Source organism: Corvus cornix, chromosome 3 (assembly GCF_000738735.6).
Source record: "Corvus cornix cornix isolate S_Up_H32 chromosome 3, ASM73873v5, whole genome shotgun sequence".
In the NCBI taxonomy this organism is placed as follows: domain Eukaryota; kingdom Metazoa; phylum Chordata; class Aves; order Passeriformes; family Corvidae; genus Corvus; species Corvus cornix.
In genome coordinates this window covers 19,907,613-19,934,561 of record NC_047056.1, presented here as the reverse complement: position 1 = coordinate 19,934,561, position 26,949 = coordinate 19,907,613, and the positions used below count along the sequence as shown (strand labels likewise).

The following is a 26,949-nucleotide window of genomic DNA, read 5'->3' as shown; positions in this document are numbered from 1 at the left end:
GTTTTGTCCTTTTCATGAAATAACTTGCTATTCAAGCATTTATTTCTTTCATAACTATTACCTTTATAAAGAAAAACCACTTTCTGGTTGCTTACTGCAAGAGAGTCCAATGTGAAATACAGCAAGAAATAAATCTATAAGATGGCAACTTTGGGACTTCCAAAACAAATTCAATCTTAAAAATAAGATCCTCTGTACTTCAGGTTTTAAAATTTTTATATAACACAATTCTTTTCTTATGTGTTTTTACCTTATCAGTCTGATAAATTTTGACTTTATGATGAACATAATGAAGAAGATATATTTAACAAGTGTTTGTTAAGAATATTTATTATCATTTCCTATTGGTAACACAATTTGTTTTCATCGTTTTTACCTGTTTTGTGATGAACTGAATTGTGATTTCTTATTGAGACATGAAACTTGCAATAATTAAGTTTTTCTTATTAGTCCAAAATCACAGTATGCTATTTCCACTACAGTGGTAATGATCCCTTTTTTCAAATTGTCATTAATAAATTAACTACTTGTTAAATGTGGTTTTCCATTATAAACACGTTTACCTATGCAGATTATTATTCTATATCCCTGTAGTTCCTGTTTTTGTATTAACAACCTTCACTATAATTGTGTAGGTTCTTACTTCTGCTCTTTGACATATTTTCAAGGCCAACATTTGTAGTAAGGGCCATCCCCTGCCAAGTGCTGACAAATGACCTTTAAAGTCAACTATGGAGAGAAGCACTGAATATATTCATGGCACTTTGTAAAAATGGGGTTGAAGAGCCCACTTGTGTTGAAATATGTGGTTGCATGATTCTGGTCCTTGGTATTTCCAACCTTTCAAGAAATTTTACAGTTGGTCTTTGTCTTACAACAGTGATTAGAGTCAGTACGACAGTCTAAATCTGGAGATCCAGTATCAAGCTAGAATGCAGACCTGTATTGTTTTCAGTATCTGCTGACAGAGCAAGCAGCAATGCTGAGGTGATTCTGTGAGTGGGAGCAGGTGCATCAGCACCTGCAAGTCCACAGTGGGATGGGGAGCTGAAGCCAATGGTAACAGAAATACAGAGCAGAAGTTGTGTATGCCTTGTAAAGTACTGAGTTCATGAAAAGAGCCCTATGGAAACAGTTTTCCAAGTGCCGCAGCTGAAAAGGCCTTCTGCTATTACAGTTTCTCCTGTCACTGAGAAAAGGATTGGAGGATCAGCAGAGCAACAGATCTTTTCCCTGTAGTTTTTTACTGTATAGCAAACAGTTCTGGGTGAGGTAAAAGAGAATTTTAATTCTCTTTTCTCCATTTCCTCTGTTTCTAAACAGATAAACACAATTACTTTTTGTCAGACAAAATAAATGTACAACTAGTCCAGGAAGCCAAATTTCTTTTGAGCTGCAAAAGCTTGAGAGCTTTGTCACACAATTGCAGAACGTATTTGTACATTGTTGATAGGGGGATGTTATACATGCAGCAGTTAAGCTTATCATTGCTGTGGCTGGTGGACTGAGTCACAGCCTCATTTCTAAACCTGGACCTCCTGCTCTGTGATAAATCATGCTGAGAGTAGATCAGCTAATACTGGTCCTCTCTTCTCTGGGAGCTTCTGTTCTATCTGAAAGCTTTAACTATTGAGACCTTAGAAAAATTAGTCATGCTGTTACGTGTGTATGTCTACTCTGGATTTTTGTATAGCATTTTCTTTCTGTTAGCCCCTGACTAATTAGAAGACCTGATTGAGTTATACTGAAGACTCCTCTGGCCAAGCATTCTATCTTTGACAGTGGCCAAAAGCATGGCCTAGGGAAGAGGAATAAAATGGAGCAATGGGGCAATATAATTACTATCAAGAATATTCTCTCAGTTTCTAGCAAACAGTAGTTGAGGGACTTGTAGTTCTTAGTTGTACAGCTTTCTATTTTTGTAATATTTAGATTTTAATTTTTTGCCTCTGTATTCCTTCAATTCCTGCCTCTCTTAATACCCAGAGAAGGAATAACCTAGACAGGGAGAGTGGGTTAAGAGATCTGGCACTAACACTGGCTCTCAAGCTGTGCTTCCTTGGAAGACCAGGTTCACTCATTCTCCTTGCAGTGTTGTTTTGCTCATTCACGTTCATTTCACAGCTTTGCTGTCTCTGGTGTTCTGTCACAGGAGCATATGCAACTGTGGAGTGCCTTATTCCTTCTCCACGATTTCATCTGGTTCTGGGGATTGCCTCCGCCACTCCAAGCAACACTGAAGTCCATCACTTTGCAGCCCTCTTTAGCAGGGTGACAGTTTTCCCTGCTGTCCTTTGGCAGTTTGTGCACAGATACCGCTCATAAGCTCCTGGTAAATTAGAGCTACAAGGGAAGAACAAAATCCATGTGTAATAATAGGCCCTTTTCATTGTAGAAGTTTTAGAAACTATGACATTCCTTTTAGTAACAAGACACAAGTTCTGGTTTTGGATCATAGTAGTTCAGTTTTCAGTGCCTGCTTGACTGTGTCGCCATCTCTTTCTTGAGTCCAGGCTAATGCATGTAGGTATGTGGCTGGTATTGGCCCACATTTGTTCCCATTGAAATAATGCTTTGGAAATGATTACTTGTAAGGATATTATAGCTGGTGCTATAAAATAAGAAAGTATTTTGAATGGAACTATTCTTGACTGAGATGATCCTTCCCAGGGAGACATAAACATGTGAGAAAGTAACCCTTTAATAGATTAGCACTATAGAAAACATTAAAAAAAAGGCCAAACCCCCCACCTTAAGAATAATGCTCTGTGCGAAGGAAGGAAATATTTGCTGTGAGTTACTCTCAAGTGAGTAACAGCAAAAACTTCTAATGTCAGCAACAAGAACCAAGTTTTTCCATTTTTACTGTCTCTGTGTATCTCCGTAAGCAATTCCACTTTAGGTTAATGGGAACCATTTAGCAAACTTCTCTGGATTCTGCATTAGGGCTTTTGAGTATAAAGGAAGTAAAAACATGCCCCAGTTTTTAATCTTTTGTTTCTAAGGCCAGTTTCATTTTGATTTTCTGTAGTTATTGTAGAACTCAAAATATCACTTCTATAATTTTTTTCCATATCTATTCAGCATTTGTCAGTTCCTAAGGTAAAATACTTTAAATTCAAATTCTATTCAGTGCTAAGGTATTCTTTTATTAAATTTTTCCTGTCAACAGAGATGGCAATTCATAATTGTTACACTGACTGCCTTTGTCCCCTTTTCACATTACTGGAAATCAGGAGTTAATTCTATTGAAGTTACTGCACTTATTCAGGTCTAAATGTCTAATGTTCTAAGTGAGAAAGAAAAAAGGCCACAAAATCCTTCCTGGAGCAGGATAATGAATATTCAGGAGGCACAACTGATTAATATGCTTCTAACCTAATGTGCTGTCCTGTAAGAACTTGAAAAACAATTGGTCTAAAATGACACTGTTTGACACCCACTCTGTCTCTGGACAGCTGGCAGTTTTATTCTTATAAAGGCGAGGACTCAGTGGATAAAGCCCTAGCCTTTGATCTTCAGAACCACAGTTTAAGAGACAAGGCTGCAAGTTTGGTCATTTGAGCTTAGTCCCGAGTGAACAGTCCACATCACAAAATGATTATACATAATTTGTTACTATTGGCAGTGTCTGTTCAGGAAAGGCCAAGGACTGAGCTAGCATGAAGAATGAATTAGCTCTTACCTTTTACATTTTATTTCCTCCCTCTTTACTGTTGTAATTTTATTATCCTGTCTCTAAAACATTCAGGGGATGAAATTATCATTCATTATAAGTACTAATACTTCCTGAAGATGAACTAAAATAGTCAATTCTTTTTTTATTCTAGGTGCCCCAATCAATGAACATCCCCACCTATCCATGGGTGTTTAATATCCACTCATCACTTCTCTGCCAAGTAGTCAGATGTTTCTGAGTGCTTTCCAAAGCTTGTATCATAAAATATCCTATTTAAATTACAGAGGAGAGAGTGAGCTTTCTTACTTGTCAGGCAGACTTGCATTTGTATGTGAAGCACTTCATGCTGCAGTGTTCTGTTTTTATAAAATAATATTTCCAAAGGGTTCACAATTTACATATGCTTCTGACCACACTTGTGACAGCTATGTTTGATCAGCAAGATTTCTTGGTGTATTCACTTCCCATTGGAAGCCAGATATATCAGTCTATTCACAGGTATTCACTCTAGGAAAATCATTCAAATCTTGTGCCTCATGGGGTATTGCACACACAATCTCAGTTCACTTGGAAAGGATTTCGGTTCATGTTGCTCAATGTTTCTGTCAGAAGGAAGGACAAAGTAAGGTAAACTGAAAGAAGCCAGCAACTGAGCTGTTTCTGATGCTGAAAGACATTGTACCTGAATGCCAGCTCTAAATTCCAAAAATTACATTTAAGTGATTTGCACACACAATCAAAAATCTCTAGTTCTCTTAAAATCTGAGTCCGTCTCTTGCCCTTTGGGATAACTAATCTTGGGGACACTCAGAACTGTAATTCTGATACTCAACACAGTATCATGGTGATGTAAAAAAGAGGACAAGAGCTGAAAGACAAAATACATCTCCAAAATTTATCTGGTGCACATATTGCCAAAATAATTTAGTGCCAAAATTTATAACTTCCATAGGTCTTCCATATTCTTTTCAATCAGACATTTTTGTTCTCTAAGAAATAGTGGTTATCTCCCTAGGGAGGACAAGTACAGTCAAAGCCAAAACTAAGATGGTGAGCATGGTGGTCTTCATGCCTGGAAAAGGGTAACTGTGGTTAGAGGATGGAAGAAATGCTATCTGCTGACACCATAACCTATATCTCGTATGCAAAATCCGTGGCTGTGCACCATTTCAGATGTATTTCTTCCCAGTGTCAGTGAATAGAACTCCCCTCCCATTCACTCTTCTCTAAAGTCTCAGCCTAGCTCAGGTGGTAAGTAAAAGTGTTTCCAACAGAAATCAATAATTTCTCCTTTTGTCCCAGAAAACAAGACATTCACTTCCTATTCCTTAAAGATAGTCAGTGAATGAACTTTTAAGTTTTATCTATGACAGCATTTTAAACTCTATTTTTCCTAAAGGCTGCCTGTTACAAAATCATTTCAGTTTGTTTGATAACTGGTTAACTGTTCAAAGAAATGAAAGTTTGCACAAAAAATTCATCTCTTATTAGAAAGAGCTTAACACACAATAAAATATAAAGTTTGAGTGCTGTTTTCTGGTTGATCCTATGCAAGCTTAGTTTTTAAAGGTATGTCCATGTAGACATGGCAATATTTCTCAGAGGTTCTTCTAAATAGCTTGTTACTAGCCATGTCACACAAAGCTTGATATTATAGCATAGTGACATTTCTGTATCTACCATGAATTATAACATTGAGCATTTCAGCTTTAGTCATTTAAAAATCCACTAGCTAGAAGGTCCCTGCACTTAAACTGTCTTTTTTAGCATCTGAATTGCATAATCCCTATTTGTGGTGATTTTTTCTAGACAACAAACTTCGTGCTCAATTCCTGTGGGTAGGATTAATGGCAGAGTTTAAAGGACAAGCTGTGTGATCTATCAAAAAGTGTACATGCTGAGATCTTAGAAAAACATGACCACAGTTTGTGTATTACTGTCAATTGTGGTGGCAAAAGGGTTGGATTGCTGCAGGGTTAGAAAACTGGTAAGACTGAGTTATATATTGAAGGCTGGCTGTGGGTATTATATGGTAAAAACATTGAAGAAATAATCTATATTGCAAGGAAATCACAATGCAGCACAACATCAGCTAAGTAGTTCACAAAGCCACATTCAGAAACAGTGGAATTCCACTGACATTCTTGCAATAGTTACTGGTATAAATTTGGTTGATGCATAGTAGTCCATCTGGTGTTTAACCAAGTTTGTGTGAGCTATGGTCTTGCTCAGGTAATTTTTTTCTCCTGTTATACTAGGAGAAGTACATGCTAAGTAAGAAATAAGTGGGTAAGAAGAGAGGTTAGGAATGGTGTGGGAGAAGTCATGAAGATAAAATACCATACATGTCTCAACAGCAAACCTTCCTGTTGATTAAGAAGTGGCACTGATGGTATCCTTGCTTTAATGAGACTTCAAGATGAGTGATGTACATACCAATTCTTTTGTTTTTCAGCTCTTTGGCAACAGAATAGCATAGTAGTGAAGTTCTTTAACTTGCACTGTTTATTGAATATTCAGTGCATTTTTTTAGTGTCTGACACATACTGTTAATTTGGGAGTTGTGTCTGTCCTGCAAGGGACATGACAAACACTGTACATCTCCCTCTATTGTTTGCTTTGCTTTCAGTTTTTCCATTTCAACAATCTTTTAGTAAAGTCTTCATTGTTGGGGTTTTTTTCTGATTATGTCACTCTTTTCTACTAATTTCTGACTACCTTTACTAATCAGATGAACATGGTTTTGTTCCCTCATTATTCTTTCTCTTATACAATACTATAACTGTTCATTAAGCCTTCCCCTCATTGTTTATTGGCCTCATTGCAGACTGCTTTGTTAAACATTCTGCCACAATCTGAGTTTTTACTCATTGCCTAATCCTATATGTTTACTACAGCAAATTGTTTAATAAATCTGTCAGAATATATGTCTGTGAGGGAATACTCACATGTAAGCACAATGCAACAGACATAAGGCACAAGGAAAAGCAGTGAAATGTTACTTTTTTTTGGTTGCACCTATGCATTTTTGAGGAGTGAAACAATTCTCCATTTAGCAATTATTTCCTTGACAAAGGAAATCTCCATATGATTTCCATCCCTACCTGCTACAAAGAGCTTCTCCTCTCTTCTGATATGTTGTTGCAGGTAAATTCTGGTGTTACAAATTCAAAGATTCTAAGTGGTGTAATTATAAGGATTTTTCTCAATCCAGTTAGAAAAGGAGTGAATCTCAAGTAGATTTTTTGTAAAAAGCTAATCTTTTCCATTATGACGATGGCGGCAGATGGAATTTTAATTTTAAAGACATAAGTAATATCACATATGTAGGTATGTGTTTTAATGCTATGAAAACTTCTCACAAGCATACATGTTTTTAGCCTCAAAATAGCTCTGTAAAGGAAGAAAATACTGGTTTTGTGTTTGCAGGTAATTATTGAGACACAGAAGAATAAATTCACCTTCAGAGATTATTTTTCAGACTAAGTTCTCTAATTCCCACTTACCCAAGGTGGTTTAGAAACAGGTTTCTTTTCAGAGATTCTTATAATTTGTATATTATCCCACATTCAGCCTAGCGCTTCTTACAGAGAAAATAACAGTAACAGAATTTCCCACTCCTATTTTTAAAATAAAGCCATTCAGCAATTAAGTTGTATTTTTCTGCTTGTTTTGAAATCAGAAGCCAAATGAGAAGACAGTAAGAGAACTTTGAATGTACTGTCCCTATGTTGTGTCTTCATGATAATAGTATTGTTTCCCATGCCATCACTCAGTCATTCAAGTTATTATTCCTGAAATAGTCAAGTCATCAAGAGCCTGCGTTAGAATTAGATTTGACAGAGTAAGCCTCAGTCAGAGAGACAATAAATGAAAGGTGGATGCATTTTTGGGATGCCTCTGCATCTGCTGGGTTGCTGTGTTTTGGATATTGTGCCACAATGATTCATGCAGTAAACTACGATTATATTTCTCTTTTATCTTGGCGCCTAAATGCCCAAGCAGTTGGTACCTGTTTGGAGACTCAATCACAGTGTTGTTTCCTGCTTAGTGCCTTGCAGGTTTAGAGGTTGGTTTTATGGTCTGTGGCCAGGATACCAGACTTGAATATTTCCTTAACACCTCATTGTATAGTCCATAAAATTGCTGCCTGGTTTACTTATACAAGTGCATTTAAACTGTGATTGCATTATTATTTTGATATCAAGCAAACATTTCACAGATGAAAAGGACTGAACCAAGCTTTACAGTCTGAAGGCAGAATAACAATAATTAATGCTTCTATTACTCTGTTTAAACAGAATATATATTAAGCAGAAGACAGGTAATTAATCCCGCTTGAAAGAAAATACGCTACTCATCACTCATTTATGAATTCTTCAGTCTCTCCATAAAAGCAGTATCTCAAAGAAAGGTAAAATACCTTACGTGCAATAACAGGCTAGGTCCTCCAGTTCCTGTTTAGATGAAATTCCTGAGAGTATATTTTTTAGGGATTAGAGGATCAGGCCTGAAGAGCAACATTAGCTCAGTGAGGACTGAACCTACATGTATAAAGCTGGGTGACATTTTTCCTATTGTCAGGCATGGTAAAGAAGTTTTATCTCAAACCAGAATGTTAAACCATACTATGGTATTTTTCCAACATCTGCATAAACTTGACAATGTATTTCTTAATTGTTAATACAGAAATCTGTTCACATTAGTTAAAAAATTGCAGATCGTTGCTAGTAAAATGCATTGTATTGTAGCTTAAATATTTTGATGTTTTGCATTTGAGTTCATGGACATAGTTTTATTATACTTGGTGCTAGAACAGTATTTACAGATTTTTTATCGATGTTCTTTCTACAATAAATCTCATATTAAATGTTGTCCTTTTATTCTCACTAAATATGAAATATTCTGACAGTCTGTAAAAAGCTAGTTATTTAGAAGTTTACAATTCCTTTTCTTTTACAGGCATGTTTGAAACATTATATAAACACTTATTTCCTTGTGAATCATTAATGTTTTAGGGTATTTCTTTTCCCTCCTAGAAAAACTATATCTGGGGATTAACAGGATTGTTCACTGGAATTCACGTGGAAGCATAACTGCAGTAGCTGAGAAATGATCATGTTTCCTTTTAGTTCTCAGCAAGAGTAATTGAATGTTGAATATCTTACTAAACGCTGGACTGTGACAGTGTGTTAACACTCCGACTATCTCCTAACAGCAGGGCAATTATTTGCTGAGTGGGATTTTTATAAATCCCCTGGCAGTAGTATGTCCTGATAATTATGATGAAGTGCACTGGTCAGTGTTGATTCAGCAATCCCATCTCTAGCAAATATTTCATTCACAGCTCTCCTTCATGCTTTTACTTTTATGGCTTTTAAAGATCTCTTACCTCTCATCTCAGCTTGCTTAGGTTTTCTTACAAATTACAATGGAGCAAGAAAGGATTTTCAAGTTAAGTCCCTATTTTGTTGAAGTATTTTCTTGCTCATTTAACTCCTTATTAAAAGACCAAAGTGAGAAAGTAGCACTTTATTTAGGTTCTTATTGTGATAACCACTTGCACAAGCTTCCTCCCTCAAAATTGGTTTTTTCAAGATGAAATTACTGTTAAATGAAACATTTATATTCATGATATATGTTGATTATTTCAGTCTTTCAGAGTGGATATGAAAAATTAATTAAAATACAGCATACCTTTATTTTTGCTTAGTTAAATTACAGTAAAAATATGTAAATATATTAGAATACACTTTCTATTGACTTAAGGCTTACAATTTATCTCCAGCTCAACTTTGTCAGTTTTTAATTTTACATATGTGTAATTATTTGTGGCACAGTAGCTATGCTGTATCTTAGAACATATTTGGTTCGCAATTTTTTACATAAACTTAAAAAGCTCAGCCAAGATGTAGGAAAGAAGACTAAGAAATAATTAATTTATAAATAAAAATTGCAGAATCTAAACTTCTCAGGATTTATGATACCACTTGGGGTCACCTATCTTTTCCGAGGAACTGTCTGGCTTAATCAACACAGCCTTGTCTTTCCCTTTCTACCTGCACTTTTTTCTTTCCTGTCTTCTTTCCTTCTATTTCTTTTGCTGCTGCCTTACTTCATAGTTTAGGTTTCAAGGCAACTCCTTAGTAATTTTTTTTCTTTTATTCTGAAAAAAAATTAATTAAGACAGGAAAGAAGTTAACTCTTTCTCTCTGTATTGAAATGATAAACAGGAAAAGACAAAAATGGATATTCTTTAGCATTGAGTAAATACAGCATTAGTGGAAGCTGTGGAAGCAATTCAGACTATAAAAACCCCAAATCTTTTCTTTGCTAACGTTCATTAAATTAATGTTTGTTTCCCTATGATTTTTTCTTTCTTTATATGTGACCATTAATTATAAAGATAAGAAAATGATTGGGAGGAAACTAGATGATAGAGTGTTAGAAATGCAAAATGATTCAAAATATTAATGTAATGCTAAGGATGACTGGGTAACAAATGGTACATTTGCCAGTATGCTTGACCTGACACAATTAATATTCCAAGTCATGCTTGGGTTTCCATGATGGAAAGTCTGAGGCAGAGAATTCTAGGGGAAAATATATCTATTGTATAACTCATTTCTCTCTCTCTCTTTTTTTTTCCAATTTTTTTTTTTTTTTTTTCCTGACGAGTCAGAACCATAGTCTTAAAAAAAATGTATCTCTGCTTTCACACCTCATTTGCCATATTCACTACTGGGCCACCGTTCACCAGAAGGGCCTGATGTAAGGAGGTCAGTAAGAAGCTATTAGCAGAGTCCCCTCCTGAGATTTCCTTGGTCTTATTAAGGTGGAAGTTAGCATGACAGTACTGCAAATAACCCAGTTGTAAGTTTTTTAACAGTTAGCACAGATTTCCCCATAGTGTTTGTCACTTTAGAAAATTGTTCCTGGAACTGAAGTCCTGAAAGCTGGCTTTGACAGAGTCCCTTCTTAGTGTTGAAGAGCACAGGTACAAAAAATGTGTCATTCTCCCTGCAGAGCAGAGGTACTTTTTATAATCGACGATGACATTTTGTAGTGTTACATATTTTCTTATGGAGTAAAAGTGGGGAAAATATTGAAATCATAATATGGGGTAATATCCAAGACAGATACTTTTCTACCATTGAAAAAGCAGTATTAAGTACAATGGTTTTGTATTTGAGAGAATATTGTATTAAAGTAGGGAAAAAATGTAGTAATGCTTTTAATACATTGTACTTGTCTCAAGAAGATATGCAAATATATTAAGTACCAAAGGCTTTGATCCCCCAAATTCTTAGATTTCTGTAGATTGCCAGCTCCCTGCAGAGGAGAGAGTGAATAGGGCATTCATCGTCACACTGCACAGTGCAAGAAATTCCAAAAACAAGACCAAAATTTGTAGAGCTATTTTAAAAAAAGAAGGGAAGCAATTTTTCCAGAGATTGATCTGAACTGGAAAGTAGAATCAAACTCATCCCCTTGTCTCTCCTACCAAACTTTACCAATTTTAAATCTAGGCCTAACCTTACCACAAACCTTGGGGAATTTAGAGTAAATTAGTATTAATTTTATCTGTCTAGATACTAACTCTGTTGATTGCTCTGCCATGTGTCTTGTTGAATACTTGAACATATATAATTAAAATGTAAAGTAATTAGCAAGGATTGCTTGAAAAATCATTATTTAAATATGCACTTTATAATCAGTTTTGACCCAGATCTTACAAGGAGTTTCATCTGTTTTAGAAGCAAAAACTTCTAAAGTGTCCAGCTGGCCTCCCTAAACTCCAAATCCATTTTCATAGTTGGTATAGTATCTGTATGCATTTAACCTGACAGTATGTAAAAAAAGAGCAACAAAAGATGACTCTTTGTTAAGACACCTTTTCAGCAATAATAAATCAAAAGACACTGAATCAATGGATTTCCACATCTATTATAGCTAATTTTGGTTTCATTAAAAGTGCTAAAAGCCAATTCTTTAAGTGCACCTGGAGATATTCCATAGCATTTCACAGTGTTTGAACCTTTTATGAACTATAGTTTTTTTGTTACTGCCAAACATTTAGTCAAAGAAGCACAAAGTAGAATATGTACAGTATTTTAATAGAGATTGCAAAATGCAGTTTCAGAAAGCCATTTTACTCATGGAGACGCTTACACTATCTCTCAGTGTGACTGAAAGAAGTGCCCAGGTAGCACATCAATTTAAAGTTATTCTTGCATTTAATTCTTCAGAGAAAAAGCATTTAAATTATCTCAGATATTATATTTTTCCACTTTGGAGAAAGAAAACCCAAACCCCAAACCTGTGCTATGTAGATTGAAATAATCTTTTTTTTTATTAAAAAAAATGAAAATATTTCCTTCTCAATTTGCTCTTCAGCATTTTTTTAAAAAAATTTTTTTAAGAAAAGGCTTAAAAAGGGATGTAAATTTTGGGCAGATACAGCCCTGATCAGAATTTGCTACTGATCAACAAATCCATGTCTGCCAACTTTAGAAAGTTGTTATTATGCCTTGGTGTTTTCTTCTGGCTCACCCTGATTCTCAGTGATGCACATGGAGATGCTTTTCTTCTGGAAAACATTTACATTTTCAGTGCCATTATTACTTTCTATAAAATATGTGTTTCACAGACCTACCATGAGAGCAGTATCTCTCACCCAGTTGGGAACTTCTGCACGCTTGTGGCATGGCTAGAACACAATCTCCACAGCTGAGTACGGATGGGGCAGGAAGGGGTGGAAAAATGAAGCAACAATCCAATGAGCAGTTCAGTGAAATATGTAACAAAGGTAGTTACAGGCTATTACTTGGATATTTACTGTCATCAGCATAGTGAAAGCAAAAAATTAATTGGTCAGAATGTAGGCAGATCCAAAGGCTGTGATAGGACTAATGAGTGAAGAGATATAAGGACAGTGGCATAGAGATTTTGCGTATCTCCAGCAAGGGATCTAATTTGCATGAATCTAATGTATTCCATTTGTATTCCATTTGTATTGATTGTGGCATTTTATATTTGAGAGAACTTGTGTAACAAGTATATGGTGTGAATGCATTCAATAATTGTGGGAGAGTGCAATAAATTCCAAGACAAGATGTGGAACTTGTCTTTATGCAGCACTTACAGGTCACCAAGTGTTCACAAGCAAAACTCTACTGGGTTGATAAGGAAATTGCAATATAACAATGCATAAAGTACTACAAAAATAATAACAGCACGAGGAGAATCTGTAACTTTATGAGATGTTTATGTGAGTAAGAGCCAGGCTTGCAGAACCAAAGATTAAGTTGCAGCTGGACTTTGCAGATCATAGAGATGGACCTGGAATTCCACATTCACTCCAGTGATTCTGCTTGCCTGCTGTTTGAAGCATGGATCCCTGCCATTCTAATTTGGCATCCTGAAGAGCTGGAGGAACAACCAGTGGCTGTTTGGCATACGTTTCTACCATTTACCTCTATTCGTGTCTTCTTTCCCACTGTACATTTAGTCCATTAGTGAAATTATTTGTAGGGTTTGCACTAAGAGGGGAACATATAACAGAGGAACAAAATAAATTGTCATTAGATCCATATCACTTAGAGAGTTGAAGAATGTAGTCCATAAAATTTTGAACACCCCAACAGTGTTTTGAATAAGCTGCCATCTCTGAATACTTTTGTCCATTAGACAGTATGTTTTATATGTGCCTTATTTAATTGTTTTGACACAGGGAACTGGAACTTCCCAGTAGGATATGTTAATGAAAAATGCATTAGAGCTAATTGGGGAGTGTTCAATCCTCTCAGCCCCAAGAGTTTAATACTTTGTGGGCAGGCTGATGCCCTACATAGTTTTCTCACGGGTCCTCAGTAGTGTTCCAAAGGAGCAATACAAGATTTTAAACATTTACTCTTTTCCTTAACTTCCCTGCATCTTGAAACTGATTTATTTTCCTACTATTTTTATTCAAGATTTATTAGTAATTAGAATTATAATAAAAGCAAAGGACAATATATTTTAACTGAGCAAGTCTACTTTAAAAGTTTTAGTATACCGTTGTGGAAAATATAATTATCTTTAAAGAAACTCAGTAGCTTTAAATTAATTTTTGTGTATTTTAATCATACATTATATGTTTTATAGGAAATTTAGTGGCTTTGTGCAATATGGAATAGGAATTCTCATATTTAACAGTTCATAATTAATTCAGTAAACTCACATATGTCTATTTGGGAATTGTTTATATACAACTGATAAAATCCCTGCATATATAGGTATGATTGGGGAACAGTCTGTCACATAATTGTGACTGTCCAGATACTCACAGATTGTTAATGATGTAGATTACTGGAACAGAATTTGAAATGTGTGTTTTATATTAGTAATTGTTATATTGTATTACACTAGTGATACAATTAGTAATGTAAAAAAAAAGAAATAATCAAATTCAGTGACAAATGAACCTTTCAATTTTTGTCACAATTTAGAAATCATTGTGCTAAATTTTTGTTTTTCACATGTTTTATGCCATTAAGACCAAACACATTGTAATAGTTATTCAGGAACTTATTGTGGCTATTCTGTTGGGAAAAAAGCAATTACTGGGTTTTGGTATTCCATAAATTCTCTTTGTTTCTCCTTAACTAATGACTGTTTTACTTTTAAAAGTGCTGCAGGTGCTACTGTCTGACTTTGTTCCTAGTGTATGTAGAAATTTAAATGAGTTGAAGTCAAAGATAATCCCATCTTCTGCTCAGATTCCAGGCATCTACAATTCACCATTCAGAAAATCCCCAAATCCAATGGAACTGCTGCTACAGAAGTCAAAGCCACTGACCCACAGAAAACAGCAAGTGAAGAGTCCCTTTGCCTATGGGCTCAATGACTGGCCAACTTGTAAAAAGCCTCCAGCTTTCGTCACAGAACTGCCTCTGCTACCTACTGACAGACAGAAACCTCAGGTAACAATTTCCAGTGACTCTGAGGCAGCTTTTGCTCACATCTTTTATCATAGTCACAGAATATCTCAAGTTGGATCACCAGGTCTGAAAATCCATTTTGTGGATTCTTTTTTAAATATAAAACTAGTGCTTGCATTTAAGATATAAAGTTTAAACACAGATTTGACTTAAGGAAAAAGAAATCTATGTGTTATGTAAAAACAGGGAAATATGGTTCTTTATATATTGTTTTTGTCCTTTTGGGATAAAAGCATAATTTATGATGTTTCCAAGGTATGACCTAATATAACAGAGTATCAATATTATGATTCATTATAGCTAGAAATACTAATTTACAATCTTAAATCAATTTAAAAAGGAGAAATGAAAGGTGGTAGGACAAATTAAGTAGTTGTGATAACTTTCTCCTCTGTTTGCAATTGTTTTCCATATGAAGACTGAGGCATCCTCTCAGTTCAGAATAGTTCCTTCCCTCCCGTGTCCAATAGGTGTGTGCCAGCTGTAATTGCAGCTATTTCTACATGTTGTGCTCCATCATAGCGAAGTTGCCCAGCTTCCATTCTCAACCATGATGGTCTCAATTTTAATTTCAGTTGATGTCACCATATGTTGCAGGTAGATTTTTTTCTTTTTTGTAATGTAATGGACATCTGTGAGGCAATGCACCAGTGAATGGTTCACAAGATGGCAAAACAGCTTTTGCCACGTTATTATCAAAACTTGCTGGGAATGTGACCAATATATACAGCAGAAAACCTTTTAAGACCTTTGTGTTCCACACTTGATGACAGTGACATTTAGCTTTTGCCAGTCTGTGCCTGATAACCTTTACTTTTGGGATAGGAATATTCTGTCTTTCCCTCTATTCTGAAGAATTTTTTAGTTTGCCCAATCTACTGAATCTTCTATTTAGCTCACACATACACTTTCCATCTGGTTTCACTTCGAGTGACACAACCTCTTCAGAACCTCTGACACTTTTCCTTTTTGTACTTCATTCTATATTTAAATTTCCTTCCCTGTGTCTTGCTTAGAAAGGCAATGCTTCTAAATGAGTCCTTCTTAGTAACTTTGAGTGAAGCTATCACCTATCTGCAGACATGTAGCAACTTGAGCAATAAGCAATGTATGTATATCTTTAATGGTGTTTTACTCGAATCAGTATCACCCAACAACTCTCTGAAAGGAGGTTGTAGTCACATGGGGGTTGGTCTCTTTTCTCAGGCAACCAGTGACAGGACAAGAGGACATAACATCAAACTATTCCAGGGATGTTCAGGTTGGACATCAGGAAGGATTTTTTCACTGAAAGGGTGGTCAGGTATTGGAACAGGCTGCCCAGGGAGCTGGTGGAGTCACCATCCCTGGAAATGTTCAAGAAATGATCACACATAGTACTTAGTGCTATGGTTTAGTTGACAAGGTTGTGTCTGGTCAAAGATTGGACTCAGTGATCTTGGAGGTCTTTTCCAACCTTTTTGATTCTATGATTTTAAGAAGGTGCAGGCCTGTGAGAACACCTCTGGAGAAATAGAGGTGAGCCCACCGCTTCTAACAGTAAGAATCAACTTCAGGGCATTTCCCCACATTTGTCCTTCCCTCCTTGTGTTCTCCCTACCTTGACCGCTTGAGCTTCCTCATAGAACGACCTCATTGACTCACATTAGAATTGAGACAAAGAGTGAGCCAACAAGCAGTTTGGGTGATCAGGGAGTTTGCAGTTGACATAAACAAGACATTATAGCTTTACCTTCTGGGACCAAGGGGGCTATGACAGTCCTTGAGCAGGATATGACTGGTTGCATTGTCTCTCAGGAGATAAGAAAGATTTTGCCTTGTGGACATGGTGCAGGAATCAGGCTTTTAAATAAATAAGGAACTCACAGTTCTTCCATTGTTAAGGTGCTCTTGCAAAACTGGTTTACTGTATACAAAGTATCTTACAAGCTTCTGCTTGGATTTGGAATATTTTATAGACCTTTCTAAGTTCAGACTCATGCACAGCAGTCATGCACAGATAGCCTTTTAGAACAAAACAGAAGAGTTCTGTTTATTTTCTGCACCTCAAAGAGGGAATTTACTATATAATACTTTAATCCTTTCAGCACCCTGGGATGTACACTGTGGGGTAAATTTTCAAAGCACAGCGCGTGGATTTAGCTGCCCGACTCTTATTGATGTTAATGGGAGTCACACGGCTAAATCCCTGCACAACACTTTGACAATTTAGGGTTGTATGTCTAAGAAAAAGGACACTGGTTTGAGCTGATGAAACAGCTGGAAAGGAAAACCCATCAGAACACACCATCCTGAAAGTTGTCTGGTGTGACAATAAGAAATTTAATTACTAGATATACTTGTGTCCTAGTTCTTTGTGGTAACACTTTTTGGCACCAAGCTTCTTTTTCTAATATCTGTCTGGCTCACTGTGAGCCACTTGTTACTTTCTTTCAGGTATCTAAAATTTTTATTGCCCACAGGTTTGGATATTTTATATGAGGATGTCAATTACATATGTTTAAAGAAAAAAAATTGACTATCTTTCAGTTTTCTCTTAGGGAAGTGGATATTTGGCATTTAATAGGTAAGCTCGGTGTGTGTAAGATAGTGTGTTTAAAAGAAAGGTTTTAATGATGCTTATACATAGTTAGATCTATCATTTTTATTACTGAGTTAACTAGAATTACAGTTTGATAGAAACACGGATAATGCTAAAATTAGTCATCTATTCTTTAAAAGGTATTAATAACAGAATGCACACTACCATTTAGATTTTTTGCATGCTATTATCTGTTGTGGAATAGGGACAGTGAGGAATGCATAATTTCATTCAGATTGTATTTTTTATCATGAGTTTCTGATGTTATGGTAAAGTACCAAGAATGCTGATCTGCTAACCTTTATTTGGCAAACCAGTGGGTATCAAGAAGATTTATGCTACTCAGTACAAATTCCAAACATAGAGCATAGAGCTGTGTGAGTTTCCTTCAGTGTAAAAATTGTTGGTTGATTCCTTCTCTTCCCTTCCTAGCTTGACCTCCCCAGGAAGATTTCCATTTTGAAGCAGGATGCCCGAAATGCTTGCAAGCATTGTCAATTTGAAAAATTTTTAAGCACCATTCTACCACAGTTTCCACAAGTCTTGATCTTGTAAAATGGAAATAGACACGTGGGTGTTTTAGAGGTCTTCATTTAAGATACATTCCTGAGGTCCATATTACTAAGTAAATTTCTTCAAATACATGACTCAGAGGAATGGAAAAATCTCCAGGGAATGCTCAGAATTTTCTTAGTAGTCTGATATATATACCCAGCTTTCATTAATGATGACACAGCCGTGTTTTGATGGATCTTTGCTTAGTTACATCCTTTCCCCCTCTCCTTCTATTAGTAGTTGTAATTTTATTTGAACTATAGACTCATATAGGATTTTTTATGTATCTAACTCCTAGTTAGGTCTCAAAAATTAAAGATGGGGAAAACCCCTTGCTTGGATATCTGATTTGGCTCTTATCCTGGAGGAATATGAGTCAATGTTTTCCGATGAAGAAAAAATACGATATTCTGAAAGACTACTTTTAAAAGCAAACATATCTTGGTATTATTTGGTAGTGTACTTTTCTTTCTTCCTTCCTCCATATATCCACTTAATGCAAACATCTTGTAACAGCATATTCATTTTTTTATTATAAATTTTAAATGTTTTGATGACTTGATCATCAGGTTATGTATTACTAGAACATTGTTGACTAGTTTTAATGACCTGTTCTAATATTGATTATTTTCTCATGGGTGGTAACACTTCTCATTCTGTTTTTAAAGACTTCTGTTTTCTTTTTAATTGAACATAGTTTTTTAATCAGACTTAGAAAACAGAAGAAAGAAAATACCTACAAGAAGTGTAAATATGCATATTTGCTTACTGGGACCTTTAAAAAGATCTCCAAACCTTGGTGCTGTGCCTTTAAAAAGTAAAGTTCCAATAAAAATCCATTAACTACTTTCAAATATAGCAATCCTCCTGTCCAGCTGTGAAAAGTACTAGATGATACTTATTTGCCATTTGTGTTATTTACGGTCCATGACTTTTATGGTAACTGGTTCCTATTATTGGTTTCTATTAATGTAAAACATAAGTGAACATAAATGAGGCGTGAATCATTTCTTTTTATTAGCCCCACAGTCTTCACTCAGTGCTTGCAGTAACTCCAGCTGTGACTTGTTAGTGATAACCTATTTAAAGAAGGATGTCTTTAAGAGGAAAGGCTGTGATTAGGATTCTTTGTCTGTTTAGAGTTCCAAAAGGTTTCACTAGTTCATTGCAAGATCAACACTGATGAAAATAAAAATTAATTAGTAATACTTCTAAGTCCAGGGTTGCCATTAAACTGTCCTGAGTGGCACATGGCACTAATTATATTCCAGGTAAGTTCTTTAGAGTTAATACTAAAAGTGAGACATATAGGATATGTCACTTCAGCAGCACAGGAGAGGACTTCCTGCTGCTATTTATCCACGTTGTTAAATGGTAGATACTGATACAATTGGTTATTAAACAATATAGTCTGGAGAAAAAAAAAGACACATGTATTTTTTAACAATAACAAAGTTCATGTGAAATTAGACTTTCTGAAAATGGACTGTATGCCTATACTGCTGAAGTCATGAGTCTGAATTCTGTTAGAAGAATTGTATCTTAAGTCATACATTAAGTTCCCTTCTAGGTAGCTTTATAGTTACATTGAAAAGAGCATGTTCTTTAAAGTTTGTTCTACGCAAAGTAAAATACTTAAATTTTCTACTTAAGAAGAATTTAGATATAGTTCATGCTGGTTTTTTATTTCACCACTATTGTTTTCTAAGGAAAAATTAAGTTTTCCTAATCAGTTCTAACAATATATTTTTTTAAATACTAAGTATTTACTGGTAGTTAAGTAAACTTGGAGTGCACATTTCTCACTCTCTTTGAAACTTTAGAGTTTGTTAACAACCTTTATGTTATTTGTAAGTCTCTACCAAAACGAGCTGCTTTATTTATTTTGGAAGAAGAGTCTTGCTACACTTCTCAAACATTCTGTGTCTGTTTCCACAGTGATGTGCCATGAATAAAAGAGGGAAAGAAAAGAACTGTAACCCCCAAATAAAACATTAACATTATCCTACACCTTTCAGGGGCCTTTCCGCAATCCTGCTGAAGTGGTGCGGCAGCGCTACAAGCCTTTGGAGCCAACCCTGCGAGTAGCAGAATCAAGCAATTCACCACCAGCCAAGGCCAGAGGGGAATGGAGAAATCCCATACATGACAATGAGTAAGTTTTTTGGTTTTTCTTATATTGTTATGAGTGTTTTCTTCATTCCATCGCTTTCAGAAACCTTTCATGCCTGACAAAATGAAATGTCAAACCTGACAGCTTGCTAGAAAACATTTTATGTATATACTTCTAAATTCTGTGTCCTTAGATTATAAACTGCTGGGGGCAGAGACCTATCTTTTAATTGTGTGACATGTGCCGTCCATATCTATGAATCTGTAGAAGAACATGTAATAATAATAATATGTGATGCAACAGATGGCTTTAATGGGAAATAAGAAAACAAATGCAAATTCTGTCTTGCCACATGCACCTTGCCAAAGAAAAAATACTGTTTGAGTTTTCTTGTTCTGGGAGCTTACTGGTTATGGGAGGAAAAAATGGTGTTGCATGCCAATGAGACTTGTTTTCTCTCCCAGAAGAGTACCACGGCTCACTTGGAAGCGGAGGGAGCATATGTTGCACGTTAGAACATGATATAAAAACTGGAATCATCTTTGAAGAAGTTTGATTTCCTAAGCCATAGCATCTGTAATAGTGTCAGACAGGCCAGTTCTTTTCCATAAAATCTCAAATACAGGCATAATCTATCACAAAGGATTAAGGCATCTGAGCCAATAGATCTAAGGGTATTGCCAAAATATTTCCTTCTTTTTGTTTTTTTTTTTTTTTAACACAATGGACTGTTAAACTCTGTTTTATCCTATCATAACAAAAGCCTGCTAAGTCACCTTCTCTGTCTTTGTAGTTAACTAGAAAAAGAATTATGTTTTGTCACCTTTTTCCTTGAATTCACTGCTCTTAGCAATCCTTTGACCCTTCAATACCAGAATTTGAGAGAGAAGGAAAACACTTTTCCTCATGAGCAGCCTGTGATCCACTGTTTCACTGGCACATGATGTTTTGCTATCTTTTATCTGTTTCATGCTTTTTTATCAGTACCATATTGCTATGTGTCAGCTTCAGGACTGGGACAAGAGTGCCAGAATCAATTGTGTTTACATGGTTTAGCTTCTATGTTTTTATTGTTGGACCATTTCCCCTTATTTAATATTAATAGTGTCTTTGAATGAAAATTCTATTCAAAACCAATTTTGAAATTAAAAAAAAATATTTTAGACTACTTCTTCACTTTTGGACCATGTTTTTGGTGGTCTTTTTTTTTTTAAATTTAGTTAGATATAGCACTTTTTATTCCTTCATACCAAAATCATAACTGAGTTCACTTACAAGTACAAATATACTTCCCTTTTCTATTCCTCTCTGTATTCTTTCATGTACTGGTGTGAGGAGGAAGCAGCTTAACTTTCACATCTCACCTTAAATTCGTGCTTTTTTTCTTTTCATTTTTTTTATCTAACTTCTGCTGGTGAAATTTAAAAGAACCCCTATCAGTAGGTAGTAATTAATATTCTATCTCTCATTTAAAGTGTTTTCTTCACTGAATTAGTTTTGGTTGATGCATTACAACTAAGGATAAATGATGTCCTTCGTTTATAGGCATGACTACATTGCCCAGTCTTTATTTGATGAAGTTTACCCCAGACATCACTGTGTCAACAGTTTCAGAAGGTCAGACCTTGTAATAAATATTTCACTGACTCTTCAGTGAGGGAATTGTGAAAATTTGGTCTTGTACAGTTTAAATTTGGAGCCTCCACCTTTGGTAGATATTATTTGATATGGAGTCTTTATTTAACTTACGGGTAAGGAAACATTTAGTGCCATCCTTAACGCACAGAAGCAATGTCCTAACAATCAATGATTCTCAGCTTCATGCACACTAAATGCAGAGTGTATTATACATTTTCAGGCTGTGATCATTCCATTTGTGCTTCTTATTCAACCAAGCATGCGAGGGTCACATCTGTAACCTTGAAAAGGTGATGACAGAGCTGCAGGTCATTGCCAGGACTAATGCTCACTAGTAATGCTGCAGCTGCTGTGTGGGATGTTGGTCTCCAGGGAGGAGCCAGCAAAGGGTTACTCAGATTCTACAGTAGTTTTTTTCTCAGCAGTGTCTATTATGAATTGACAAATTTCTGTCTCTTGCTATGTAATTGTGTACTTTGGGACTTTATTTCTTCCTGGTAGTGCTTCCTATGCTGATTATTCTTCTGTTTTAGAAAATAAGGAGAGAATGAGCAGCAGAAGTATGCGGCATTTGATGAGAAAGCTTGTGTTTGCATGAAATGACAGACTGAATCCTTGATATGTATATTTCCAGAGTGAGTATTGTGTGGTGTCTTTTGAGACTGAAAGATTGTTGGCGTGGACCTGAAATTTTCAACAACATTCAGAATTCCCACACACTTCTAATTATCAGGATTCTTTAAAGTGGTTGTTTACAGGATGATAGGATGAGTGTTGCAAGCTCTGAAAAAGTTCTTACTTTTGATAAAATGCAGAAAAAAATTGGAAAAGCTGTGAGAGAGTTTGAGGCAGGCAGAAACAGTACAAATGAAACCAAAACAGAATACTATGCTTACTTAAAGCAACTGCTGGAATTTCCTATTCTGTAATGAAAGAGCAACTGGGTAATCCAGCCTAATAAGAATGATTCCTTTTTCTCATGTAATTGAAGCTGTTACTACCTTATTGTGCTATTTTTCATACAAATGAAGTGATTTCCCCCTCCACTTGGATAGGAATGACAATTGCATTCCTTTGGGATGGCCACTTAATATAGTGTCTAGTCTGAGACACCAACTGCTGGATCCAGCAGATTTAGACGAAGCATAGAAAGTTCTTTCCTCAGTTGCGTGCAGCTGCCTGCTGGCCTAATTTTCCAGAGAACAAAAATGTCAATTATTTTCATTAACTTTGATGAAATCTGTCTCTCATAATATGCCTCATACTTCAAAGTATACTATTAAACATCTTTATGAAGTCAGCAAACATCAGAACGAGATGCAGTGTGGTGATAGCAATAGTGTAAGGCTTTGGTTTCTATTGTAGTCTTCTGGTGTGACATCAGAAACATCATCTCAGCTTCTGGCTATGTCTGTGCTCAGTGCTGTGCTGGAGATGCACAGCCTGGTCCTGGTCACACTGGTTCACTCTTTTTTGCACCCCCTGCCTCTCCCATGCTGTGTGATTACTGCAGCACCCAGCTCCTCATGGGCTTATTCTCAACAAGATTGTGCTTTTCTTTATGAGCAGCTGTGGTGCTGCTGTGCTACCCTGTGCTGGGCATGACAGGTACACTTGCAGAGAAATCAGTGACCTAAATAAACTCTGTACTTGGAGAGCATCGATGTTATGAGCTGCCTGTTGGTAATGGTAAGAAAACTTAAAATGCAAGTTGCTTTAAGATTTAGGATTTTAAAAAATCCTTTAATTTCTAGAGTTATAAAATCTTTTACTGTATTTCTGACTTAGCTGCAGTGAAAATGGCTACTACATTTTATGTCATACAAGTACAACACATCTGAAAACTTTTTTCAAATTATACTTAGTTTGTCATATGCTTTGCAACTTCAGCCATTTGCATATTTTCCAGACTGTTATTGTATTATGATAAACAGGGATTATCATATATTTTCAGATAATGTTTTCTTAACAATTCAACTTCTATTTGTAACTCTTCCATTTATTTTAATTACTAGCACAGTGTGCAACATTTATTAATCAGCAGAGTCTTTTTAAGTTAAAATACTAAATTAGCTAACCCCATTAACACAGAATACTCCAAACAAGCAGTAATAGGAGAGGTAGTTACTGTGCAAATCGTATTATACATGCGGGTGCTCTAGGGCACAGTTAAGCATGATTACCCTCTTTTGATCCAGTATTCCTCTGCTTCTTCCAGCTAATTTCCACTGGAAATTTGCGAAGTAGCGCCTTCATTTTTCCATCTTAATTTTTCTAATGAAGTTCTGGTACTTTATAACACTGGGGATGCAGATAATAAGTCTGTGTATAATTAAGAAGTTCCGGAATTTGCTGCAGAAGAGATCTCTTTTACTTCCTACAAGAACTAGGCTGTGCTTTTATTTGCCACTTTACATTATCACAGACAGGGGTTAAATAAAAATGGCCAGAGGATTTTTAGATTTACTGATGTTACAATCAAAGTGATTGATACTTTTTCAATAAACCGTGTATTTAGTATATTACCAGAAACAATATTTGTACTAATGCACCCGAGTAGGTTTCTCATGGCAAAAATAGTGCACTAAAGATAAGGGGACTAGATATGTTAAGAAAAATATTCCATCTTTATTCTTGTATCTAACACTTTGATTTTAATATACATGCATTATAAACTAAATAATGTCTGCCCTGCTGCAGTTGTTTTGCTATGGAAAACCATTATGTTTCCTTCTCAGTTCCCCAAGTGAAAAGATACACACTGTTGGATTTGATGAAAAAATTACTTTAGGTTTAATCCAAATTTGAAAGCTTAAAATTAATGTCATTTTTTATTAAAGAAAAAAAAGATAAAATATTCACAGATTCCTGATAGAGAAGCATGGCTTGTTTGGAGCTAATTGTTCATGGAGTTCTTCAAAGTGAGATAAAATTGTCTTATTTGAATTAAATCAATTGAATTGCTATTGCATAAAAATACTTTAGATAAAAATTTAACAATGTCATAGAGTTAATATTTTGCTGGCATCTTTTCTACTAAATAACAAAGATGTAAGGTACATACAAATAGGAAAATTTGAAAAAACACATAAGCAGTACTTGGGGTTTTATATTTCTTACTGTGCCCTTGCAGTGCCGCATGTATGGAAGTCCAGCAGTATATCTGGCAGTTCTTTCTCAGAAGCCTGGGTATGTTTTGAAGCATTTCCGGGATCAGGATTACCTGCTCCCTCTGGTAGACTGCTGGGATTTTGCCTCTTGGGCAGGTTCAGAGAACACACTGAAGGACCACTCTGTTTTTTTGTGGTCATTTAAATGTCAAGAAAAGGTCACTGCCTCTGTCCTGTGTCCTGTTGGTAGGTACCATATAACATTGGGACACTGCTGCCCAGCAGTCAGTGATGGACCTGGCAAATTCTACTTCCTGCTTGTGCTGCTGTGCTCCTCTCACACTGCCACAGACACTAGAAACCAGCTCCTGCTGCTGTTTCTGTCATCTCTGCCAATCCAATTGGAAAACCTTCAGCATGTAAAAGCCTCTTCCATCTCCTGTCAAAATAGTGAGAGAGATTGCAATAAAAGAGACAGAATAGAGGGAAGAAATGGTAGGTGAGGAATGCAGGAACAAAAGTCATGGAGGGGGAGTGTAAACATGTGAGGGGAAAAAGGATTGGAAAGATGAAATTAATAGTTGAGGGAAGGTATAAGACAGGATGAGAGGAGAGATAAAGCAATTTTTGTTTTTGCTAGCAACAAATATCTAGTGCGTCTTTGAAATTTAAATACACACCACTAGCAGCTGTCAGGTCCTGGTCTGGCTACTAAGCAAAGGCTTCTAGGTCTTTTTATGCTAGTTAGGTTCAGTATAGCGGGGTCCTGGCAGCAGTGCAGCTGGCCTTCATCATCGGTGACATAGCCACCCTTGGTCCTTCTCAGGTTATGTATGAGTGAGTAATACAGCCATTTGTAGATTTCCATTTTTGGTTCCAACTCTTTCCCCATTTTGAATGTATTCTTTGGCATATCTCTCATTCAGGCTGACATGAAATGATTTTTCATTTTTCAATATATTTTTTTAGGGAAAGTTCACCTTCTGTTAAATAATCATCTTTTGGGAAGTCTCAGCTTATACTGACTTTCCTAGAGCACAGTAAAACATCAATACAGAATTTAATTCTTCTTTGATTGGTACCTCTGTCTCTGTCATGCTTATTGAAAGCCTTTAAGAATTTCTGAATTTACACTGAAATCACAGGGAAAAGCTGAAAATTAGATGTAGGAAAAATGAGTGAATGTTTTGAATTCTAAACTGTTGAAATCTAAACTTGTACAGTTGATAATGGTATCCTATCATTGTCTGAATTTAATTTTCTTCTTCCATCACTGTCTTCTGTCACTTTCAGAGCACATACTGTCAATAATTTTGGGAAAAGCTGTGTCAGGTATATACAAAGAGCTATAGAACATAATACCATTACTGAAGTGTTCTGCAGTGCTATTACTTCTTACTATTATTGTTGGTTGGGGGGTATAATGGCTTTTGTATTGCTCCCATTAATTTGGTTACCCTACCTAACATGAAAAATTGTTGTAATTTTTTAATTACTTATTCACATAATGAAAATTCTCACTTACTTTAAACAGCCACTGAATTTACAAGCATATCATCCTTTCTTGTAGTTACAGCATCATCACTGTAAGGATCTGCCCCCTGACTCTGAGAGCAGAACTGTAAACAGAAGAAAAAGCTTCTACTTGATACCATTATACCCTATTGTATTTTTGTTCTTTCATTTAAATTTAAGTATTTGTCATTGTCCAGTGTTCTTCCTCAAAACTTCATAGCTGATACAAGTTTTTTTACTCAGCCATACACATACATTCCAAGCTATATGGCACATATTCCAGCTAATGATCTTAGAGGAGATATACAGCAGAGTGCAGATCACTTTTGTGCTTAACTACATGTAGAACATACTGCTAGTTGTGTCTTGAAGTGTTAATTTTGGGTTGGCTTTTTTTTTTGGAATCATAGTAGAACCTACATGACTCTCAGTATTTTTTTGCCAAAAAGACAAAGATTAACTGACCCACAGTAAAATCAAAACCTCTGTCTAGAAAATTTTAAAGGGAAAACTTATAATAATTTACTTCTACTTCACTCAAGATTTTTTAATCATTCTATGTGTAAATTTTACAGATATGGTGTTCATATTAAATTATGAATGCTGTGGCTTAACTAAATTCTGTGCATATATGGACAAATCCCTAAACTTCAAGCCTTGTCTTCTCAGCTATCCAATCCCCTGAGAAAGCCAATTTTCTTTCATGTCTGAAGAAAAGAAAAATGTACTATTAAAATGCAATTCAGAAGTGATAAAATCTGCAAGTGGAGCAGCCG

The 26,949-nt window shown here is 35.7% G+C and overlaps 1 protein-coding gene across 1 annotated transcript in view; it reads left to right on the top strand.

Moving 5' to 3' along the window:
* Positions 1-26,949, top strand: part of SPATA17 (spermatogenesis associated 17) — an 88,185-nt gene that overhangs the window by 37,243 nt on the left and 23,993 nt on the right. Inside the window, exons 7-8 of the mRNA XM_039569321.1 lie at positions 14,440-14,643; positions 19,816-19,952. Of these exons, the coding sequence (XP_039425255.1) occupies positions 14,440-14,643; positions 19,816-19,952 (341 nt within the window). The remainder of the gene's footprint in view (positions 1-14,439; positions 14,644-19,815; positions 19,953-26,949) is intronic.